The sequence below is a fragment of the Ptychodera flava genome, chromosome 5 (assembly GCF_041260155.1).
Source record: "Ptychodera flava strain L36383 chromosome 5, AS_Pfla_20210202, whole genome shotgun sequence".
NCBI classification, from domain to species: domain Eukaryota; kingdom Metazoa; phylum Hemichordata; class Enteropneusta; family Ptychoderidae; genus Ptychodera; species Ptychodera flava.
In genome coordinates, this window is record NC_091932.1 from 11,855,591 (window position 1) to 11,875,903 (window position 20,313).

At 42.9% G+C, this 20,313-nt stretch overlaps 1 protein-coding gene across 1 annotated transcript in view; it reads left to right on the forward strand.

The window, feature by feature from the left end:
* Window positions 1–20,313, forward strand: part of LOC139133019 (transcription factor AP-2-epsilon-like) — an 83,313-nt gene that overhangs the window by 51,678 nt on the left and 11,322 nt on the right. Inside the window, 1 exon segment of the mRNA XM_070699402.1 lies at window positions 7,310–7,428. Coding sequence (XP_070555503.1) covers window positions 7,310–7,428 — 119 coding nt within the window.

Consider the following 20,313-nt stretch of genomic DNA (forward strand, 5'->3'; position numbering starts at 1 on the left):
ATCGAGACCCCTCAGTCGCGATAATCCGACAGTTATGATTGCAGGGTTGGATTTTACGCCAAGTGAAACGGAAATATACGAGTTTTTTTGCGCCTTGACGTTGTACGCATTGGCGGGAGTAAAACATGCGTCTGGAGCCGTCGAGTAATGAGTTTTGCTGGAGGCGAAAAAAACAGTTGCTACCCATGAACTACACGAGCGCGCAGAAGGGATTTTTATTGTTCCTGGATGTATTTTTGGTCGTTGGAAATGTCGTTACATATATGTGTGTGTGATCATACTAAAGGAACATATTCTCGTCTGTTGTGAGTGATAGCGCGCAGACGACAGGAACTTGGGAGACTGGAGACAAGAATTTTTTCCCCCTTGTCGAGTGCCATGGCGAATAAATACACAAACATTGAAATGCTTCAACGCTGCAGTGAGAAGTGAAATAACACGATGCATAAACGTGATTCAATTTACACCCCATAGTCGCTTCAATTTTCCCAGCGCTCGCGCCACTTAAAACAACATACAGTGTCTGAGCTCGGACTAACACGTGGTATGTGTAAATGTAGAGATAAGAAAACTCACGACATACACATAGCAGGGATGTGCTGACAGCTCCCAATGATGGATTGTGGGAAAAATCCACCCGTGAGCTGAATCCACGCCGCTCAGTTGACTTTCGACTGCTGTATAGTACACCAGTCGGGTTTGTTTTAGCTTTTCAAACTATTGATTCGCTTTAAAAAGCTCTCCAGTGCAAGAAGAGAGCAAGAAATTAAACAGTTTGTATTTTGGGCACGTTTAATGACGGTCAATCGTTCGGGTTCCTGTTTTAATTTGCTTAGGCTATTCTGTTGCTTTCTCTCTTTCAATATTACTGTTACACTCGGCAGACGAAAATTGTCAAATCTGCGCAATCGATCGTCCTTTTAATACTGGTACAGAAACCAGTGAACGGTGAGCTTGATTTTAGGGACTATTTCCATATTAATCTGGAGTGAGCACACTTTAGTTCGAACACACGTAGGCCCCGCTTTTTGAACGGTGATATGTTAACCCAATCGCTTTAACGTAATTTGCATAATGCCCATCAATATCACTGGTTTAACGTTAATGTTTATTGTAATTACGACAGGTGTTGAAAAGCCTCCCACAAATCAAATTAAAAACATTTTGTTAAGGACAGCAGATTTTATTGGTGTCTATCGGTTCATTCAACTTTCGGCACATATACAGTGATATGTGTGTATTTTTTTCCCGCCTTTCTTGTCCATCTCCCCCTTCGAGTCGGTTGATGTGGTCGGACAGTTGTATTATGTATACCTGTGTTTATTATGGACAGAGCAAACCGTGCCGAGATATCAGTAGTTTACGAAACACACAGATGAGACAGAAAGATAAGAAAATACTGGGGGAAAATCAATCCAAATGCGACCACGCATAGTATTGTGAGAAAAGATAGTCATCACCATACATATTCATATATATAATGCCCCAATTTTCATCAGATCAAAGCGCAAATAGGAAATTACAGTATCGAGTCTCCGATTTTTTTTAATGTTCAGGCGCAAGTGCGACGTCTTGTTGCTATGGGTTACAGTAGGCGTATGTTTCGAATCTTAGAGTACCGCTAGTCGCATCTTCAATGTGATGTTGCGATCAATGGTCTGGTCGCACGCCGGTGAGCGGCAAATGTGGGTTGTTGAAAGGATATCTGCATCGTAGATGTTGTCTTTCATTCCCCTTTTTTTTTCGGTGCATCGTGTGAAGGACCCCACGATTGCTCAGAGCTCTCGCCGCCGCCTGACAAACACCCTAATCCGATCGCTGAAACCAATTAATGGGGGAAAATTGGCGGTGACGGAATCGATGGAGCACGCGGGTTTTACCAACACAGCATCCGCTGAAATAAGTGAAACCCGACGAAAAAGAAAAACCACACGTGACATAGCCCGATTGATGCTAATTGAGAACGAATTAGAAGGGCTTTACCGATCTTCCGCCATAGAGTCAACGCGAAGCAGATAATTACGGCGTTTGTGTGATTTTTTTCCGAGAGAGACAGAGAGAGTGATATGCCTGAACATGTGTAAATGTTTGGTACCAGATCCGCGGCTTCAGCTCAACAACATCGCGATCAATAAACCTGAAAGCACCCTGTGAATGCAATCAGGAAGGGAGCGAGTAATTACGCGTCGGGTACATGGTCCCCTTTCTCACGGCCATCTCCCCTCTTTTCTGTTCACCCATAACAGTTCCAAAAGAGAGCTTCCCTCTCGTCTTTCATAATGAGTGAGTTTGTTATCGACAAAAGTAAAGTGTGTAACCTTTACAGGTTAACGTGTTCAGAAGTTAACATGCTCGGTGACTAATCACACGGCATCGTAAGGCTACCATCTTCCTTTTACCGCGTACGTTGGCGTGTTTTCAAACAATGCTCTAATACCGTATTGCATTGCGAACTGGACGATAGCGAGCTAAATCAGCTGTACGCAAAACGAATTGTTGGAAGTTGTTTAGCAAGAAACAATAACATGAAATATAAAGTCATGAAATTACCCATAATTCCTTCGACCTATTGCAAGAGAGCTAGAAACAAATTTATAGTTTTGTGGGATTTTTCAATCGAAAGATGTTACTATTATTGAAAACAAATCCAAACTGGTACTTTTGTTTATTCATGGGGAGCATTTTTGAAATATTTTTACATTGGGTAAATAAAGTGATCATAGACTACAACCTCAGTAACTTGGCGGGAAAAAAAGCAGTTGACCCGTGCGCAGTTATAGGCCGTCGACTGAACGACAACCGATATCAATCGTTAGTAACATCCGGGTACTTTGCAGCGAGGGAATCCGGGGGGAAAAGTCTCCAAAAAGGTAGAAATTCGTCACGTAGAACAAAGGACTTTGATTTTTGTCGCTGCAAGTCGAAAGTATCAGATTAACCTCATTTTTTAAAAAAAACGCACATTAGGAGTATGATAAAAAGTCAGATGGTTTTTAGCATTATATTCATCGCATCTCCCAATTTTTTTTTCTTGGCTGTGATAGCGTGCTCATTACCCTTTGCCGCGCGAAAAATCTAGACAACACGTCAAAACAGAGGCGGCTAATTTGGTGAAAAATACACCGATCAGGTGTAAAATCGGACTCAATTTGAAGAACGGGAAATGAATATGGAAGGAGTTTGTGCATCGAAGGCCGGTGTTTGTGCGCGTCGGCAGACTGCAAAGGACCGTATTACCAGGGCTAGATGTCGTCTACTTATTACAGGTTTTGCGTAGATGCTTCGATCTGCCGCGTGGTTTGGGTTCATTGTCGATGTATTAACCAGTGTTTTAGGCCATGCCGCAATATCCTAACCACATTTTAATTAACGTTCGCTGTGCCGAATTTCCACTGTATTAAACACGTTAGCCGGTCGTCCGTAGCGGTGAGCCTGCCATCACAAAGCACTGGGCTGCCAGGGATGTGACCTCTCTCTCTATGGGAGGCCGACGAAAAAAATGCCGAGCCCAATGCAGCGTAAGAGACACTTTCCTCGATTTTGATGAAGCGAGGGCCCGTGAGGGACGAGTTGTGGCCCGGAAAAAATCAGAACGAACCTGTTGAAAAGGCTTGGGTGTTGTTATGCTGACCCCTGACCCCAAACCATTCCTCCCCCACGTACATTCTGCACCCTGTGAGAACATTCAAAGGAAAACGCCAAATCGCCGCCACCGTGATAAACATGGTCTATATTCTCAAACATCAAATTGTAACTTTTTTGACGGAAATTGCTTGGCGAAGCCACTTTACTTTTCCATTGTGCTCTGATCTCGTTTTTTGTCGTGGCGGTTATTTATGCTCAGACACACAACCGAGAAAATTGCTAATCGATTTCGTTTGAAGTAATTAATTACAAATCGATTTACGCGTATATGGCTCGAGAAAGGCTTCACCAGTGCGCGGGCTGCATTTTTATTAGACCCCTCCCCTTTCAGTAGATGATCATGCCTTCTATCATACATGTTTACACATTCCCTTTTTTTCCAGACGCTTACTTTTCAAAAGTCCGGTTTTTCCGAGTATCTTGTACTTAGGCAGATGCTTTCCTTATGACTGACTTTTGATTTGGCAACATCGTGGTACAATACATACATACACAAGTTGACTTTTAGCTTTCCTATTATCATCTTTGGTCGGGATAACCCTCCATTTAGGCCGATCTACCGGTTAAGGCCATTGTATCTCCTAATCGGGTTTCACTCGCATTTTCTGCTTCACGGTCCATTCTCGGAGGTATTTTCACAGCCTCCGTACCGTTTCATATGGACTTCTAAACCCATTAAAAGCAACGGAGGATGTGATCGCCGCCTCTTTTTGCGGTGTGACTCGCCGACAACGTCGTTCTCTCGCTCAATTGGCTCGACCGCTTTGTCTTGGGGTATTACACCTAATGGTTTTACCGCCAAGTATATTAAAAATATGAATTGAAAATCGGGAAATGGGTCTACGCTAAAATAAGTCGGTGTATTAAGCGATAGTTGACTGCTCTCTCCCTCCCCACAACACATCACGTTTAGGGTAATCCGGCAAGGGGGAGGGGAATAGCGAATTTTTGGCTTGGAAAGAAGGCGCAAATTGCCACGCGATCGAAGTTAGGGGGGAAGCCGTCTGAAAAAACTTAATGGATATTAAAAATCAGAGAACATAGAAAAACTGCAGCGAATACCTACCCGTTCCAAGCATTTCATTCCTGTGTCTTCTTAATGGGTTGGCGTGGCTGATGCATTTGGCTCTTACAGCTTTGTAACCATATGTTTTTTCTCACATTTTCTGTGACATTATTTTAAGAAGATTAACATCACCAATAGAGCGAGTAAAATAATCAACCGAAAGTTTTTTTTTTACCCGTCTTCCGATAAATCCTAAAAGTCGGCTTTTCTATCACAACTCAGGGTGAACGATTAATTCTAACTGGATTAAAAACCCGGTGAAGTGGTAGAAACCAGCCACCGGTTTTACGGATTTGCCAACACGGTTGCAGAAACAGTAGCTGTAACTTTCGAAAATATTTTTGTTGTTTCTTTGTTCTGTAAAACTAGTACATTTCCCCCTTCTTTCCCCAAAGGCCCGTTGAAATAGAAATCACTGGCCTTACCAAAAAAACGCACTATGTGCAATATGTGGTGTTTTTGTTAACAAATGAATTCTTGTGCGGACTTGGGTTCAGATGCCACCAATGAAATTCCACATCACACGCATACAGACTGTGCTGACAAGTTGACCGTTTGCCATTTCGATATGGTTTTTGAGTAGAGCAAGAAAAGTATATTTTACTTAAATAGAAAAAAGCCTGGAAAACACATCAAAACTTACAGCTAAATTAGTTTAAAATAATATTTAAAACATCGAAATAGAGGGTCTGATTTGATATTCACAATCATTCTTACAATCTTTTCATATTTATAAGATCCCGTCAATGTTTTTGCGATGTTTCTAGTTTATTTTTGGGGAGTTGAAATAGTCCTATCTTGTTTTTACGTGTCAGGATATTTCGACAGCCCCATCATGTGTGTTGACAGTGTTCGAGTCAGTCGACTGGAAATTTATTTTTGCTCTTTGCTCTCAGTGCGTTCTTAATGGACACGTTTGTTCGGCCGTCCCTTCTCTAAGAAAGTAGTCCAAAACAAATGTACAATGTCTGCACGAGACCGTATTATCTGTTCGTGATTTTTACCCTGTTCCTGGCAAATCGTCTGTCTCTGCCAGTAGAAGGTGGTACATTGTGCTTCTTTCCCGTCATGCCCCGCCACCGTTACCGGGACAACGCGACTGCAACGCCGGTAATTGCTTCTATGATTGTTTTGCTAGTGAATGTATCGAATGGTAAAGAATACTTAATGCATACAACTATTTCTTCATGGCTGAACTGCGTTTCCCAGGTTTCAGCATTCACTACTTTCAACCAGGGAATATAAGCTTTTTATGTGCGTGTGTGTTCACGGAATCAGCTTGAGCGATGACCTTTCACCCCAGATGTACGCACATAGCGACAAAGCTCAACGGCTATACTGTAAAACCTTCTGCAGAAGAACTACAAATGCATCCCCCATCTTTAGTTTTTTCGGCCTTTAATTAAAACTTCCTGCCAGTAAACATCGCCAGGTGTCGAGAGAAAAGAAAACACACGACATTTTCAACCCCCCTGTCTGATGACCTGGTCGTTTGTTCTAAACAGTCGACAACAATAGTGTGTACCTATACAAGATGAAGATTTATGACTACGGTGGCCCTAGCGTGTCAGATGTTGAGACAACGCTGGTGGAATTTATTGAACTTACGTTTAGGCCCGACACAGTGGCGACTTCACCGCCCCGTGTCTTCAGTTACCGGCTTACACTCGCACGTGTCGACCTACAGAAAGCCGGTAATGTAGTTTTATCCGATCGCGCTATATTTTTTTGATGTCCTATTGTCACCAGTTGTTCTATGAATCGAAATAAGTTGATAAAAAGTCCGTTTCGCACGCAGCACCGTAACCGGCGCACCCTCCCGTCGTTGGTGATTTGAAATCGGCACTCGCGCAATTACGATCGACGGACAGCACCTCGGAGGAAACACAATGAAAACACGACATAAGGGCTCTTTCAATAAAATCACAGCTCACTGACGGCAAGACAAGCCAAAACAACACAGGGCACGCATGAGCGCTCCAAAACTTTCATGAAATCACATATTCATATTGAACGGTGGAAATCTCGAGGAGAACGACCTTTGCTGGAAACGGCACGAGCAGATGCTACCGTCACTAAAGGAAGGCCTAACGCTGTTTGTGCTCGGGCTATTTAACGTGCGAAACAGAATAAACATCGATTTCTACCGTCAGATGTTTTTTTCAAAAGTGATGTAAATTTATTTAGTTCTTGTCACCGGGTCCTTGCTATGGGGGGAAGGAAATCATTATCTCACCTAGACACGTCATACATATGCGACTATGAACGGTCTGTCCATTTCAAGCTATGTTCACCACAGTGTACCACTTCGTCCGCTCCATTTCACTCGAGCCATTATTCCAAATTATGTCTAGTTTTTTTGGGTTTTTTTTGCATGTCTGTCTTTGCTCTGTTTGTTTTGATGCTGTGTTTTTGTTTTTGTTCTGATTGCCGGCGGGTTCTTGAAAGCATCGCCAAAAAACTCTCGCCTTGTAATCTGTCAGTTACGTCATGTGCGTTTTTCCGCTGTCTTCTTTATTTCGGTACCTGCACAAGGGGGAAAAAACAACGCATTCTCAAAAATTTTCCTAAAATTATCGATTGTTGTTTTCATTGCAGGGCAAAGTCAAAGAATGGAGGTCGACTTCTACGTGAGAAGTTAGAGAAAATAGGTCTAAGTCTGCCGGCGGGGCGTCGAAAGACGGCAACCGTAACTCTCTTCACTTCTTTAGTTGAAGGTAAGCAACCAACATGAGACCCTTTACGAGTTCAAACAAAACGGTCAATCGTGCCCACTGTTTGGAAAATTGAATCTATTATAATTGGAAGTGAAAAAATGTTCTTAAAAGAACATTCGACATTTGATCCATATTTTGTTTTGAGTTTGTTTTGTGAGTGTTATAGGTGTCATTATACGTTACTTCAACTCTGAAATCGAGGTTTGGACGTTCTTTGAACAAAAAGATAAAATGGATTGCTTGAGGAATGATGGTACGGACAATGAAATCTAGGAGGATATATAGTGTGCCATGAGTTCTAGATCTACCGAAGAACATCTGAACATGTTTGATATATTACACTTAAAAATGGGTGCACCGTTTGTAAATGAAGCAAACATAACCAAGGGAAATGCGGTCATAAATTGAACACATGGGCAAAATACCCGGATGTTTGGGCGTGAGAAGTTTCTGAAGTATGCATGTCTATTTTGAACTTGATAATTTGAAAGCCATCGAAGGTGTTGGTTTTTAGAGTCATTGAGCGACCCAGAGAGCTCCTACGAGTTTGTATGTAATGGGAACGAGGATGGCCGAAGCTGTGTGCATAACAGTGGGGATTGAAATAACGAGCGAATAAGTGTGATGCAGAGAATGGGTTCGTGTATGAGTTAACAAGCCCCCTCGATTGAATTGAATGTATAAAAAAGCATGCACTGCTCCTCGGCGAAACGGTCCGGTCATATAGTGATCGCACAATTGCCAGACGGGAAAACACGCTGTGCAGTTTGAAAGTCAAAATCTGGGGCGTTTATTGGCACGTGTCACTAACCCGGCCCAGTCGTGCCAACCTGTTAGTTTCAAATAGTCGATCTCACTCTCGATACCGTGTAATTACACATCCAAATAACAGCGAGGGACCATGCCGCCGACATAGCCAATTTTTGTCTCCGTTGCAAGACAGGAGTTTGCCAATTAGAAGAAGGCGACTCGAGAGCGTAACAAAACGGCGTCCCCGCTGTGAGACGAACAAACGAAACGGACTTGTATCGGCAAATATCTTTAACTTCACCCGTTGTTCCTAGGGTGAGGATGACTTAATATATGGGAAACAGAGATCTCTGTGGCACTTATATATTCCAAACAGACGCCCTGTGTACATTTCATAACCGTCTCCTGCAGGGTCAAATGGCATTTGCTCCATGAGCAATATGGAAATGAAAGTTGCAAATAATTTCTACTGAGCGTTACACTGATTTTTCCAATGGGCCCGTTTCCCCCAGTAAACCCAAATTGAATATGCCAGGGGCTAAGATGGCTCTTTGATTGATTTCCAAGGCTTAAATTATTTATGGTGTCTTATCTAAGGCCGAAAAGAAAGTAAAGCGTGTTATTTTTTCTTGCGGTCAAAACGGAATCGGGAAATATTCGGAAATATTCATACAGCCTCTATGGTTGCACCAATCGACTGGAATCACTGGAAAAATTTGATTAGTTGTTATTTTAAGATGTAAGCGTTGTTTTACGTCGCTTCTTTTTATCTCCGGAGTTTAATTATTTCGGGTTAGATTAGCAAAAAGAGTTTAAGAGGTTTTGTCTTGCTTCGGGGTACAGCATATAAGGGTATAATTAAACCTAGTGGCGTGTGGAGAAAGAAATAATTGATATGTAACAGCAGCGCGCGGACGATATTCCCAAGTCCGCACCCGAGGCAAGAGCTGGTTCTCCCAGTGTGGCGACCACTGTCCACTTAACATCTATATGCAGAGATAAAAATCACCAGGAAAATCACTTTTTCAATTATAACCTTCTATAGTCCATTTCCACACGCCAGAGTCACTTCGATAAGCAAGCAGTTAAAGAATATATAATTGAATTCCCCTGGTTTGCGCCCGTGTTTCCACCAAGATGTCGCTTTTCGACAACTTTTTGCGTGTGTCCATTTCATCTCGACATCTCCTCAGAGGTAATTAGCGGCAAACAAAGGATGTGTCTTCTTTTTACTGTGCTGTGAACGACGGGCGTGATTGTTGAAGCTGTCAATTACAACTGAAATCGACCATGTACGTCAATTCCAAGGTGCGTCGTCAAATTCGGCCATCTTTCCCGCCAGGGAATCATTAAGATGATATGCGTATCGAACAACAATGAAAGTCATAAAAAGTCGTATTTTGCGAAAGAATGCGTCGAACCATCGCTTTTTCAAAGAAAAGGTGAAAAATTTAGGGTCACAGTGGAATACCCAGTATGTTGTAGCAAATTGGCAATAGTTTAGCTGGGCCTAAATCGAGAGGTCATTACCTTAGTTGACACCATGGGATAAATAAATCGTTTGTTTTCCGCAACAACGAGAGGCAAACCGCTCTATTATGTCTTTAAAGCCACTACACAACAAATGAGCAATGGTGAATTTGAAGAAATGATATTTTTCTGGAAACAGCCTTCCAGACAATTCCTGCCTTTCTCGGGTGAATTCGAACAGTAGTCATCGGGGCATTATCAAGATGTGTGTCCGTGACACCACGTGACATTCAAATCCACAATTGCCAACTAAGGTTTGGAAACAGTAATAGTAAAAAAACGGTTGCATTGATTTCACGTCGAGCAAAACCCCCCAAAAATACCACGTCAGTGAGACAAGTTAGTATGCCTCGCTGAGGACGCAACGATTCTAAAACCCGCCAGTTTTGAGCGGAATCAACAATGTCAGACTTACTATTCCCAGGGAAACGGACAAGCCCATGTCAATTTCGTCTGAAATCAGGAAGGCATTGTCGTTGGCACGGAGTCCCGCCAAGGTCGACTCAATGTCCCCAGTGATTATAAAAGTCACTAAATTGGATTGTAGGGTGATGTCCCAATTGTCGTTAATGTCTAGCGCACACTCGAAGAGAAAATTACTCTGATGAAAACGGGACCAATTTAGCTGCGCTCCACGGTGAAAGACGCGTCCCCTTCAAGTTTGTTCTATTATTTAGCGTTTTGGTACACGTCGATTTGCAGAAGGGTTTTCTTAGCCAGAGGGCCCATGTTTATAGATAATCATCACGGACAGGTACGCTTTCATTATACGCCTCGTCTCATTCCGATAGTTTGGCGGGTGCATTGTCTGCGGTGCCGTTGAAGACAAGTAGCCAGGGCGGCAGGTGTTGTGTCCATTCTGACATGCCTTCCAGTGTTTAGGATTTTTATGTTAAAATTTTTCGTTCTCTGCAAGCAGAGCCAGACAGTTATGCAGCCAAGGCATTGTTACTGTATTACCGCTCATGTAGAAAAAAAGTCGAAAGGAGGAAAAGTTTTGTTGTTGGCCATTGAAAGGTGTCCTTTCTACCGAAAGTAGTTGCATAAACAGTTGTCTTTAACGTCTTGGGCTAATTTTGAAATGTGTGAAAGCAGGCTTTTATCTGAAAATAAAAAAAAACTGATCGTCGAAGAATTGGAATCCGGAAATACGCGGTTTGGATGTTACAAGGAGAGACAAATGATAGTTTTTTCCCTGAAGCGAGGTCTGGCTTAGATGGCCTGCCCTGTCACTTTTGCTTCTGCCGCGTCGTGGGTTTTTGATACAATGCAATTCATTTCCGATCGGATCACCTGTACAAGCCAGCCAGTGACCTGTCAACAGCTCAATGTCAAGTTCATTTGTACCCCAAACGCAGGAAATTGAATCATACTCCGCAGTGCCTTGGATGCACGGCTGTTTCGCTACATGCGTGCGCACGCACTTGAGTGAGTAGATGGTATGAACGCACAGAAAAGATGCTTATTATTTTTTTAAGATTGAAACGGTTGTTGTTTTTCCCTCTTCCGATCTATTTCTGTCTCCTTCTTAATTCAGTATCCGCGAAAGATCATCCAGAATGGTCAATGTTAGCAGTTCAGAAAACCACCTGTCTCGTTTTTTATGAGGTATAAATTCCAAAGCATAATATATGAGACCCAGTATACGTCATCCGAAATGAGATGAACTCCTTGACCCAAATTAAAAGAAAAAATCGTGATTTCATTCTATTTCTTTTCACTTTGACTGGCCCTGGCCAACCTTTGCGAAGCATACTTCGTCGTTAAAATATGTTTGTAGAGCTGCAGTGGGGTAACTTTGGATCAGAGGGGATCATAAATTTTATAGTCTCTTGCGACCTGTTTTCGCGCGCGGTGTTTTGCACGTGCGGCGTTCTTTCGTCTGCAGCACTTGCGGCAAGATTTAACGCTACACACCTGGGTAACTCGTTCCAAGTACGTCAATTGGACTCGCTGAAACGCGGCGAAGTCTCCTTCCCCCCGAGGGCTCTCAACAGTCCGCAAGAAAATTGTCAGCCCCCGAGCGCTCCGAGCAATATGAGTGAAGACTATTGTATTGCGGTAACTATCGAAAACTGGGCAGAATGACTTAAATTGTCTGTGAGTTGGAGACGTGTAGAAATCGTTTAAAGTTTCATTGGTGTTCAGGGGAAATGGTTGACAATGAGCGTTTTGGTGTCTTGCTGTGTGGGCTCGGCCTTCGGGCATTGTGAAGCAAAAACTGGCCCAAAGACATCAGGCCAATTACTTAATAGGGGCATCGGTAATTTCTGCATGGGCTCTGATTCTTTCACATGTGCTCCCGACGAGCAAGAAAAAAAAAACACTCAGCTTGCTAATAGTACCCCGATCTTTATCTGACAGGGAGCGCACATTTTTACACATCGAAAGATTTGTAAGTTTTTGATGGTTCTGCGCCCTGCGGCCAGCTCGATTTTCTATTACACTTCGCCCGCCCATCTCACTAGGGCAGGGATGCCCACATCGCTATGCCTTCAAGAAGTCAATCACGGGGACACGCGAATACCGCCCTTTAAAAGGCACTGTCGTTTTCAAAATGGCGATCGAAAAGCGGAAACGCGTACAGACCCTTCGGGGCTTGTAGATTTTTGTTGTGTTGATTATACCCTACGCTTCTGTGTCAGAAGTCAGTACGCTGAGAGCCGAGACGTCATATCAATACGGCAGCTATCGTTTGAGTCGGGGTAAAAGCGAAAATCTCGGCAATTTTACTATAATTTCATCAAGGCGAGCCCTTCAGTCGGCTGAGTCCCCAGCGGCCGGCCATGTCAAAAAATCGAGATACTCTTCGCCAAGTTTTATTATTCACCCCCGTTTGCTCAAACAAGTGTCAGAAACGGACGGCGGTGTGTACAGAACAACGCGTTAAGAGAGCTGAGAGGGAGAGGCCAGGCGCAATCGCCCTAAACGCTCGCCTGATTTACATAGAATTGCACATCGTTTGTCGGGCGGGCACTCAGGCATGCATGTATGCCAAGCTGTATGGAAACACCCGTTTTTCAGACATGGTGCGCAAACTCCAAGGTTAATGATCCTGCCGTAATTCAAGTTGCAGCTTCTAAAATAATGATGAGTTTACACGGCATAACACCAACTAAAATATCACACTCAATACTGTAGGCATGCAAAAAATGAATTAAATTCCCTGGGTGCAGGACCTCGACAGGCCAAAACATCATCGACATTTTTGAAGAGTTTAGTTTTAGAGAAAAACGACCCCTGTCCTGCAAGAGCTTGACCCCCGCCCCGGTCCTATTATTTTGTGATTCAAGTCAAAATGAACCGTTTTTCAACAGAAAAAGGAATGGTCAGGTGGTTCATCTTTCTGCTTTTCTCTCCCTCCATTCAACTGAAAGGAGCTTTTGTTGGCGCGGTCTGTGTATCTGGCTGGTCCCAAGAGAGTCAGCTCCAAACCACGACTTTGGATTCCCGGCCCCGCATTGTCATTCAGTGTGCGTTCAGCGCCGGGCATCTGTTTCGTCGCCTGTTTATGTTGTTATCCTTCGTCACGCTTGTGACTACGAGAGCCGTCAAAGAAAAAAAAACACCCGAAAAAAACGGCTGTGAAAATTCTTCCCCCCATTTTGGAGTCCCCGTTATTCCCGAAATCGTCCGCGGCAGAGCCGAGAGCGCGCTGTCTCGTTATTGGTAGATCGAAGTTGAACAAAATTTGTCAGGAAATTCGGGTCTTGAGTTAATAGGCATTAAGCCCATTCATTTGGAATGTTTTGTTGTATGTGATATGTTGCCAACTATAAGATAGGTTTACACCACTTAGGCTCCCATAATTTATTATTTCAAGTAGCGTTGGGCGACCCTTCACCTTCGGACTGTTTTCAACAGCCCCGGCCCATTGTTCGCTGGTGTATTCAGAACCACTGCAAAAGAGACGTAAATTCTGGCTGCCCGACCATTTGAAAGCTTCGAGCTTCATTATAACCAATCCGGGCTTTTCAAACCCGGCAATCAAGTGATATTACAATAAGTAAACTGGAGTGGAGACAACAGAAATTGCTAAATCAAATGATAGCTCGTGATTTGTATGCCTTGAGGGGGTTGCCGACGGCTTTGGGAGCTGGGTTGGTTGGTAGGGTGCCTGCGCGCACCTGTAAATCGGTTTGTTTTGAGCGATTTTAAGCAACATTGGACGGGGAATTTTTAAGCTTTTCCAATTAGAATGCGAACCGGCACACCTAAGCGGAAACCTAGTGAGAGTTACTTTGACAAGAAGTCACCAGCTGAGAGCGCAGCCATTGTATATTTCCCTTTTTTAAACTCTTTCTCTTTCAATAGGTCTGTCTCGATCTTCCAGCGTCATCCGGAGAATAAATTATTACCCCCTTGTGTAACTTAAGAGGCAAAAAACCAACAGATTGGTTGTATGACCAGTAGTATCTCAAAGCAACGCCACTTGATAGCATGAAAAGTTATTGACAAAAGAGATTTTTTGTTGACACATCCAAATTGACGTGATCTTGATGACGGCAAACGTCACTGGCGAGGTTCACCGCGATGACGATGCCGACTCTGTGAAGCCGTTCCCCGTTACGGGCAATCGGCAAACCAATGCATGCTAGGCGGACATCGTTTGCCCTAAAGCGGTGGCATTAACGTGATTGCTTCACACTACCACGTGCTTTGATTAGGCGTCTTTTATCCCCGTATTGCCTTAAGTCTTGATGAACTTCCTAGCTCTCCGGGGATAGCCGAATGAATGGACTTTCTCCGCTGACTCGGCATCACACGCGAGTCGCCGTATCGGCCCCCGCCATCAGCTCCCCGAGTGTGTGGTTAGGGCTTTGCATCATGATTGCTAAAAAAATATCGCGCCATTTTTTCATGCTTCGCACAACATCAAAAGTGAGAGACAAGCCCCTTGGATCATACCCGTATTATCACCCTCCCACCAGACAGTGCAGCATACCTGTATTGTCACAGTCAAGTTCAAGTTTGAAGTGTAAAACGAGACTAGATCAAGATTGTTTCACTTTGAACACATGCTAGAAATTCGAACGCGCAACGCGTCTCGTTTCTCATACCTGTGAAAGATATATTTAATGTTCGATGGCAATACCATATTCTGTAGCGAAAATTAAATATACAAGTTCATTACAGTCCTCGAGTAGACAGAGTATTCAACTTTCCCAATACATTTGAAATTCGCTCAAACATTCTCTGTCCTAATAAAAAAGCAAAGGATGGTCATGATAGAATACGATTTGTGAACATTTTGAGCCAACATCGTTCCCTGAATATTGACGTGGAGTGTCCTTATTGATTCGTTAATTCCCCGCGTGATCTCGCGATATTTTGATTTCTGATTCGGTCGCGCACGGTTTTGTTACTTGGATGCTAGTGTTATGAAGAGATTGCCGTTCCCCTCCAAGCGATTTTACGCCACACTCTATCAGCTGTCTAGCATTTCACGGTCACTAAAGTGTGCACGGAACCTCAGAGCCAATACCAGGGCGTTAGTTAACTCTGACCGAAGGTGAAAAAACAAAAAACACAAAGCGGATACTTTAATCCATAGTATTCGCCATTTGAACTATTTTGAAAGCCATTAAAATATACGGAACGACGACTCTTCAGATTATTTAGTGACGGAGTAGACATAATTCAAGTTGTGATAGTTTTTCGAGCAATTATTCAACGTTTAACAGGTAGTAGAAGAAATACCAGCCATTCGGAAAAAAAGACCGGTCCCCGAAGTTTACAGAATAGAGTCTGACCTTAGAATATAAATGGGAGCCGCAAAACCATTTCTTGGTTTAACTTGACGTTGTTGGGAAAAAGAAACCCACTAAGTGGGCAATAAATCAGCGACCCTTCTTTGTGTGACGCTCTCTTTTTCTACTTTTAATGAATCGATCTCAGAGTTCTTTGTTGGAGGTTTTTCTGTGGCCCCAAATGAGGTTACAGTTGTTTTCTCGAGATTTATGCTCCGCTGAGACTTCCAAAATCAAGGCAAAATGGGGGTACGGTCACCGTTTATGACGAACGTCCATCACGAATATGGCACGAGTTACGACAATATGGCAGTCCGGGCGCGACATGCCATGCCCCTTAACCTCCTTCAAACTCGTGAACTGTGTTTGTTGGATGCGACGTGTTACATGTACCTGTCGTGTGATGTGGCGGGGTTGAACAGTGGAAAGGAAATTGCCATCGACAGTTTCCAAGAACGCTAATCCGTTCACCCCTTCCTATCTATTTGATATGTATGTCTGTCTGTCTGTCTGTCTGTCTGTCTGTCTGTATGTATGTATGTATGTATGTATGTATGTATGTATGTATGTATGTATTATATAAGATGATATACATATAAAGGGAAACGGGGGTAGATGCTGGGTAGATAGTCGATAGACAGGTCGACAGACAGGCAGATGGATATCTAGCTATCTAACTTGCTAGCTATTGAGCTAGTTAACTAGCTAGATAACTAGCTAGCTAGCTAGCTAGATAGATAGATAGATAGATAGATAGATAGATAGATAGATAGATAGATAGATAGATAGATAGATAGATATTTATAACGATAGATCGGTAGGTAGGTAGATAAAATACATTGGGATAACATTTGGGTTTAACAATTATTTTTGACAAGTATCGTTAGTCGGATATACCCAGGAACTGCAGAGTGAAAGCTAAGTACTTAGAATAATTTATTTAAAGGACCACCATTAAAGTTCAGGATAAAACAGTTTCCAGCGTAAGTAGCAACGCCGGATATAAGATGAAGTATTGTAGTGATTGTTATTTAACCCCAGTCACCCCCATTCCCTGCGCAACATTGAATGATCCCATTAGTACTGTGTACAGCAGGTCAGTACATTTTACTGTGAACCGGGGGTGGAGGCAATTAATCTTCGGCTCGGGACCGGCTTATAATATTTCATGTTGTCGGTGGTCGTGTTCAAGAGCGTTTGTTCAATCATGGACCAGGTAAAAGGGGGAGGAGAGAATAATAGTTTTGAGGGGGGGGGAAATATGACATTATTATCCCTTCACATTAACGGCTGAGAAACCGACATGAGCATCCACCTCCCCCTCGGCCCGCTCAGCGGGCTTTTTATTCATTCATAATTCTGTGATGGCAGAAATGTTGAAATTGATTGTATATTGCCTCCTTTTTGACTGGGACTCGCTCACAGCGATAATACGTCAGGCTGACAGCAAGCAACATTTTGCGCGACAAGGGAACCGATTAACGACAGCGAGCGGAATGCGAACAACAGAAACAATGGGGACAGTTCATAAAAAAAAGGAAAGAAATATTGTTTCTTCGGGGCGAGTGTTTGGTTGAGTGGGCAGTTGTACCTGCCTCCTTTAACGAACTAATCGACACTATGGGGAGTGTACGGACTTCGCTTGCCGGGTCAAACGTTCTGCCACCCCTTCTCAATACCAATATTCATGGCACTCCGGGCAAAACTTACCGTGCACCGCCGAAAGAAGCAGCAGGCTTGGAATGACTCAAGATACTTCTTTGCCCATCTCAGCGCAGCTACGTCCCCTCCCCGACTTCTCGACATCGGGGCGTGAATCCCCCGTCCATCAACAGCCCGTCCATCGAGACAAAAACCCCCAGAAGCGCTTCTATTTTGGGCCAAATGCAGCAAAACACCCATGATGGATCATTTTCAACGGCGGATCCAAATGTCATCTCCCTGGCAACATGGGCGGGAAACCGGGCGCGTGGATGGCAACATCCGACAGTAAAATCCCTCCCGCAACCACCCTCCCCTATCCCCGGAAAATGTCAGGTATAAATGAAAATTAAAATTACCTCCCAACTACAACGATAAAAAACCCAAAATAATACGAATATTTAAGCGTGATAAAGTTTATTCAGGTCTTTGACACTTGTATCAATTGAGCGATATCCTAAACGACAGATTTTTTATTTATATCCATGTCATAAAAATATTAGAAAATATGCTAATATCGAAGAATGCGCTTGGAGCATTTTGCGAATTGTGTCCATGTACTTGCCATAAACCCCATTCATCCTCTTATACTTAAATATCTCATAACAAAATGGCTTATGGCAATATTTATTTTAGTGATCATAAACCCTGATGTTCAATAAAAACAACAAATTACCCGCTGAATTTTGAGCAAATTTTATCGTCTGAGCCCAATTTCGCGCGCTAGTATTAATTGTAACACTTGACTAATTGGGGAAAAAATTCAACCGTCCCCCTGTGACCGTGACGAATCGAACCCTTTTTGTTGCTGTTGACCGCGCCGCATATTTTTCTCCTCTTTCCTCCACTTCTTATACACACAAAAATTGGAGACGCTTTTTAACATCCTTGTATCGCATGACATTTAATATTTGCTTTGTTGTCATCATGATCGATGCGCTCGACGTTACAGAGACTCAGTCGTAGACATTTGTGGAAATGCGGGTTGATATTAGCCAACGCTGTAAATCAACGGATAAGGTAACAGTTGTTTAATATGACGTTGTCAGTATTTGTGGTCAGAAATGTTCTTTGTTTTTAATTTGAGGATATGTTCTCCTACTTTTTCAAAACAAATTTCATCGTTCGTTAAAATCAACTGTACGAAAGAATTATGTACTGTCCATCCACAAGTTATTTGCAATTTTACAGATTCCTCGCACGAAATGCTCTTACAAATACAAGCAAACAAACTTTGATGAGTCCTAAACGATTTCCAACCCCTTTACTTCCTCCTATCAACCCCTCCCTTCAAAATACCCTCCTAAATGCTCACCGGGGCGCATGTCAATTTCTCATATGAAACCTGAGCAGACCCACCTCCCTGATATTTGCCAAACTTGTTAATTAAAAGATAACCCCATTTATAATTAATACAAAGTAGTTGAACCCTGAAGTGAGTGTTCAATGTAGAGATCGGTATCTCAACTTCTCATCTTCGGTCGGCAGCAGATTGCCGTCTCCATCTGTGGCTCTCGATAACCGACAGGTCTTCGCTCCCCTTCTACACTTTTGAGAAAGAAACGCAAGTCTAGTGAGTTTTCATTTCGACTGTCTCGTCACCTAGCAAACGTTTCTTGCTCAAAATCGATCTGCATCGTTCACAGGCGGATTATGCAAGCGCCCGATACCCTCTCCAATTCACTCCCCTGACCGTGTCTTGTCACCTGCGCTGGACAAATAATGAGGGAGCTAGGGAGTTCCGAAAGATCGATGTGCAAGCACCCGGGTCGGCAGCGGAGCAAAAAGACATGATTTGGGCAGCGGGTCAAACCACCTAATGAACAGCGTCCAACTTGTTCTGTATCTTGTCGACAAAACGTCGGATTGGGTTACATGTCAACGGAATATTTATTCGGCAATTTCAGCAGTGCGGCAGCTCATTTTCCTGGTAATTTCGTTGGCGCACCCGCCGAGGAAATCGACCTGTCCCATTTTATAGCATCACTCATGCGTTGGCTAGTCTGTAATGTGTGTCGTATTTCATGGCAAACACACATGTACACCCCAAAAAAACACAAGATCCAGATAGACTCTTTTTATGCAAGCATATTTATAAGCATATATTTATACTTGTACAAACCCAAATTGCCCAATGCAAACCCCTTACTAATATCACTAGTCTCTTTACCTTGTTCGACAGACAAAACTACACTTTATCATAACATCGAAAACAATAACGTTCAAGCGCTTGCCCTGGAGAAACAGACGGGTTCCGGATGGATGGTTTTCGTTTCTGTTGTTCCACATTTCCTCTCGAAAAAAAAAACTCCACTGAAAGACTGGAGTCCGAGTTTTATGTGAAAGGAGCGTAAGCTTCACAACCTCTCACTTATTTTCCCGCCACTTCTGGGCATAAACGGCCGTCTTTGTTAATCAATTGCACCAAGATTCCCCGGAGATCAGAGCCTGGCAAGAAATGGACGCTTTGATGTGATTTTTTGAATTTTCGTTTTTTCTTCATATACCTTCGCCATTTTTAAACCAGCGAGCTGACATATTCAAATCCTGGCCGGTGGCGAAAAGTAAGACAAATTGGTTTCATACGGCAGCTATTTTTACCCGATTCCTCTTAGCCTTTTGTTTTCTTTCTTAATCCGGGCGCGGATTATATTTCACTATTGTCTGACGTTGGATTGAATTTGCAAATTTGTTTCCTTTATTTTGGACTAAATCAAGAGTATTATTTTCCTACCAGTGTCCCCGTGGGTAGGCAAGAATGATAATTGTCCTCAAACACAGAAAAGCTTGATTAATTTACAGTAGCCCTGGCGAATATTTTGCATGTTGAGTGATATTTCGTGTAAAATAAGCACTGACATGGGAAGCAGCACGGGAAAACCATTCCAGAAATTTATTTCTTGAGGGTTTCTATGAAAAAAGGGAGAGTAAAACAATAATGTGGAATTCTTCAGGACAATGCAGACGCCACGGGCGGTAGATTTGTTATTTTTGATGTGATAAATTTTCGGATGCTTACGTCATGTCGAGTGCTGTGTTTTTTTTCACTCGAAAAGATTTTTCATTTCTACAATAACATATTCAACAATGGGTATTAATGACTGGTACATGCTTTAGCACAAAAAGGGGGAACAGTAACAATGGCAAAATGACA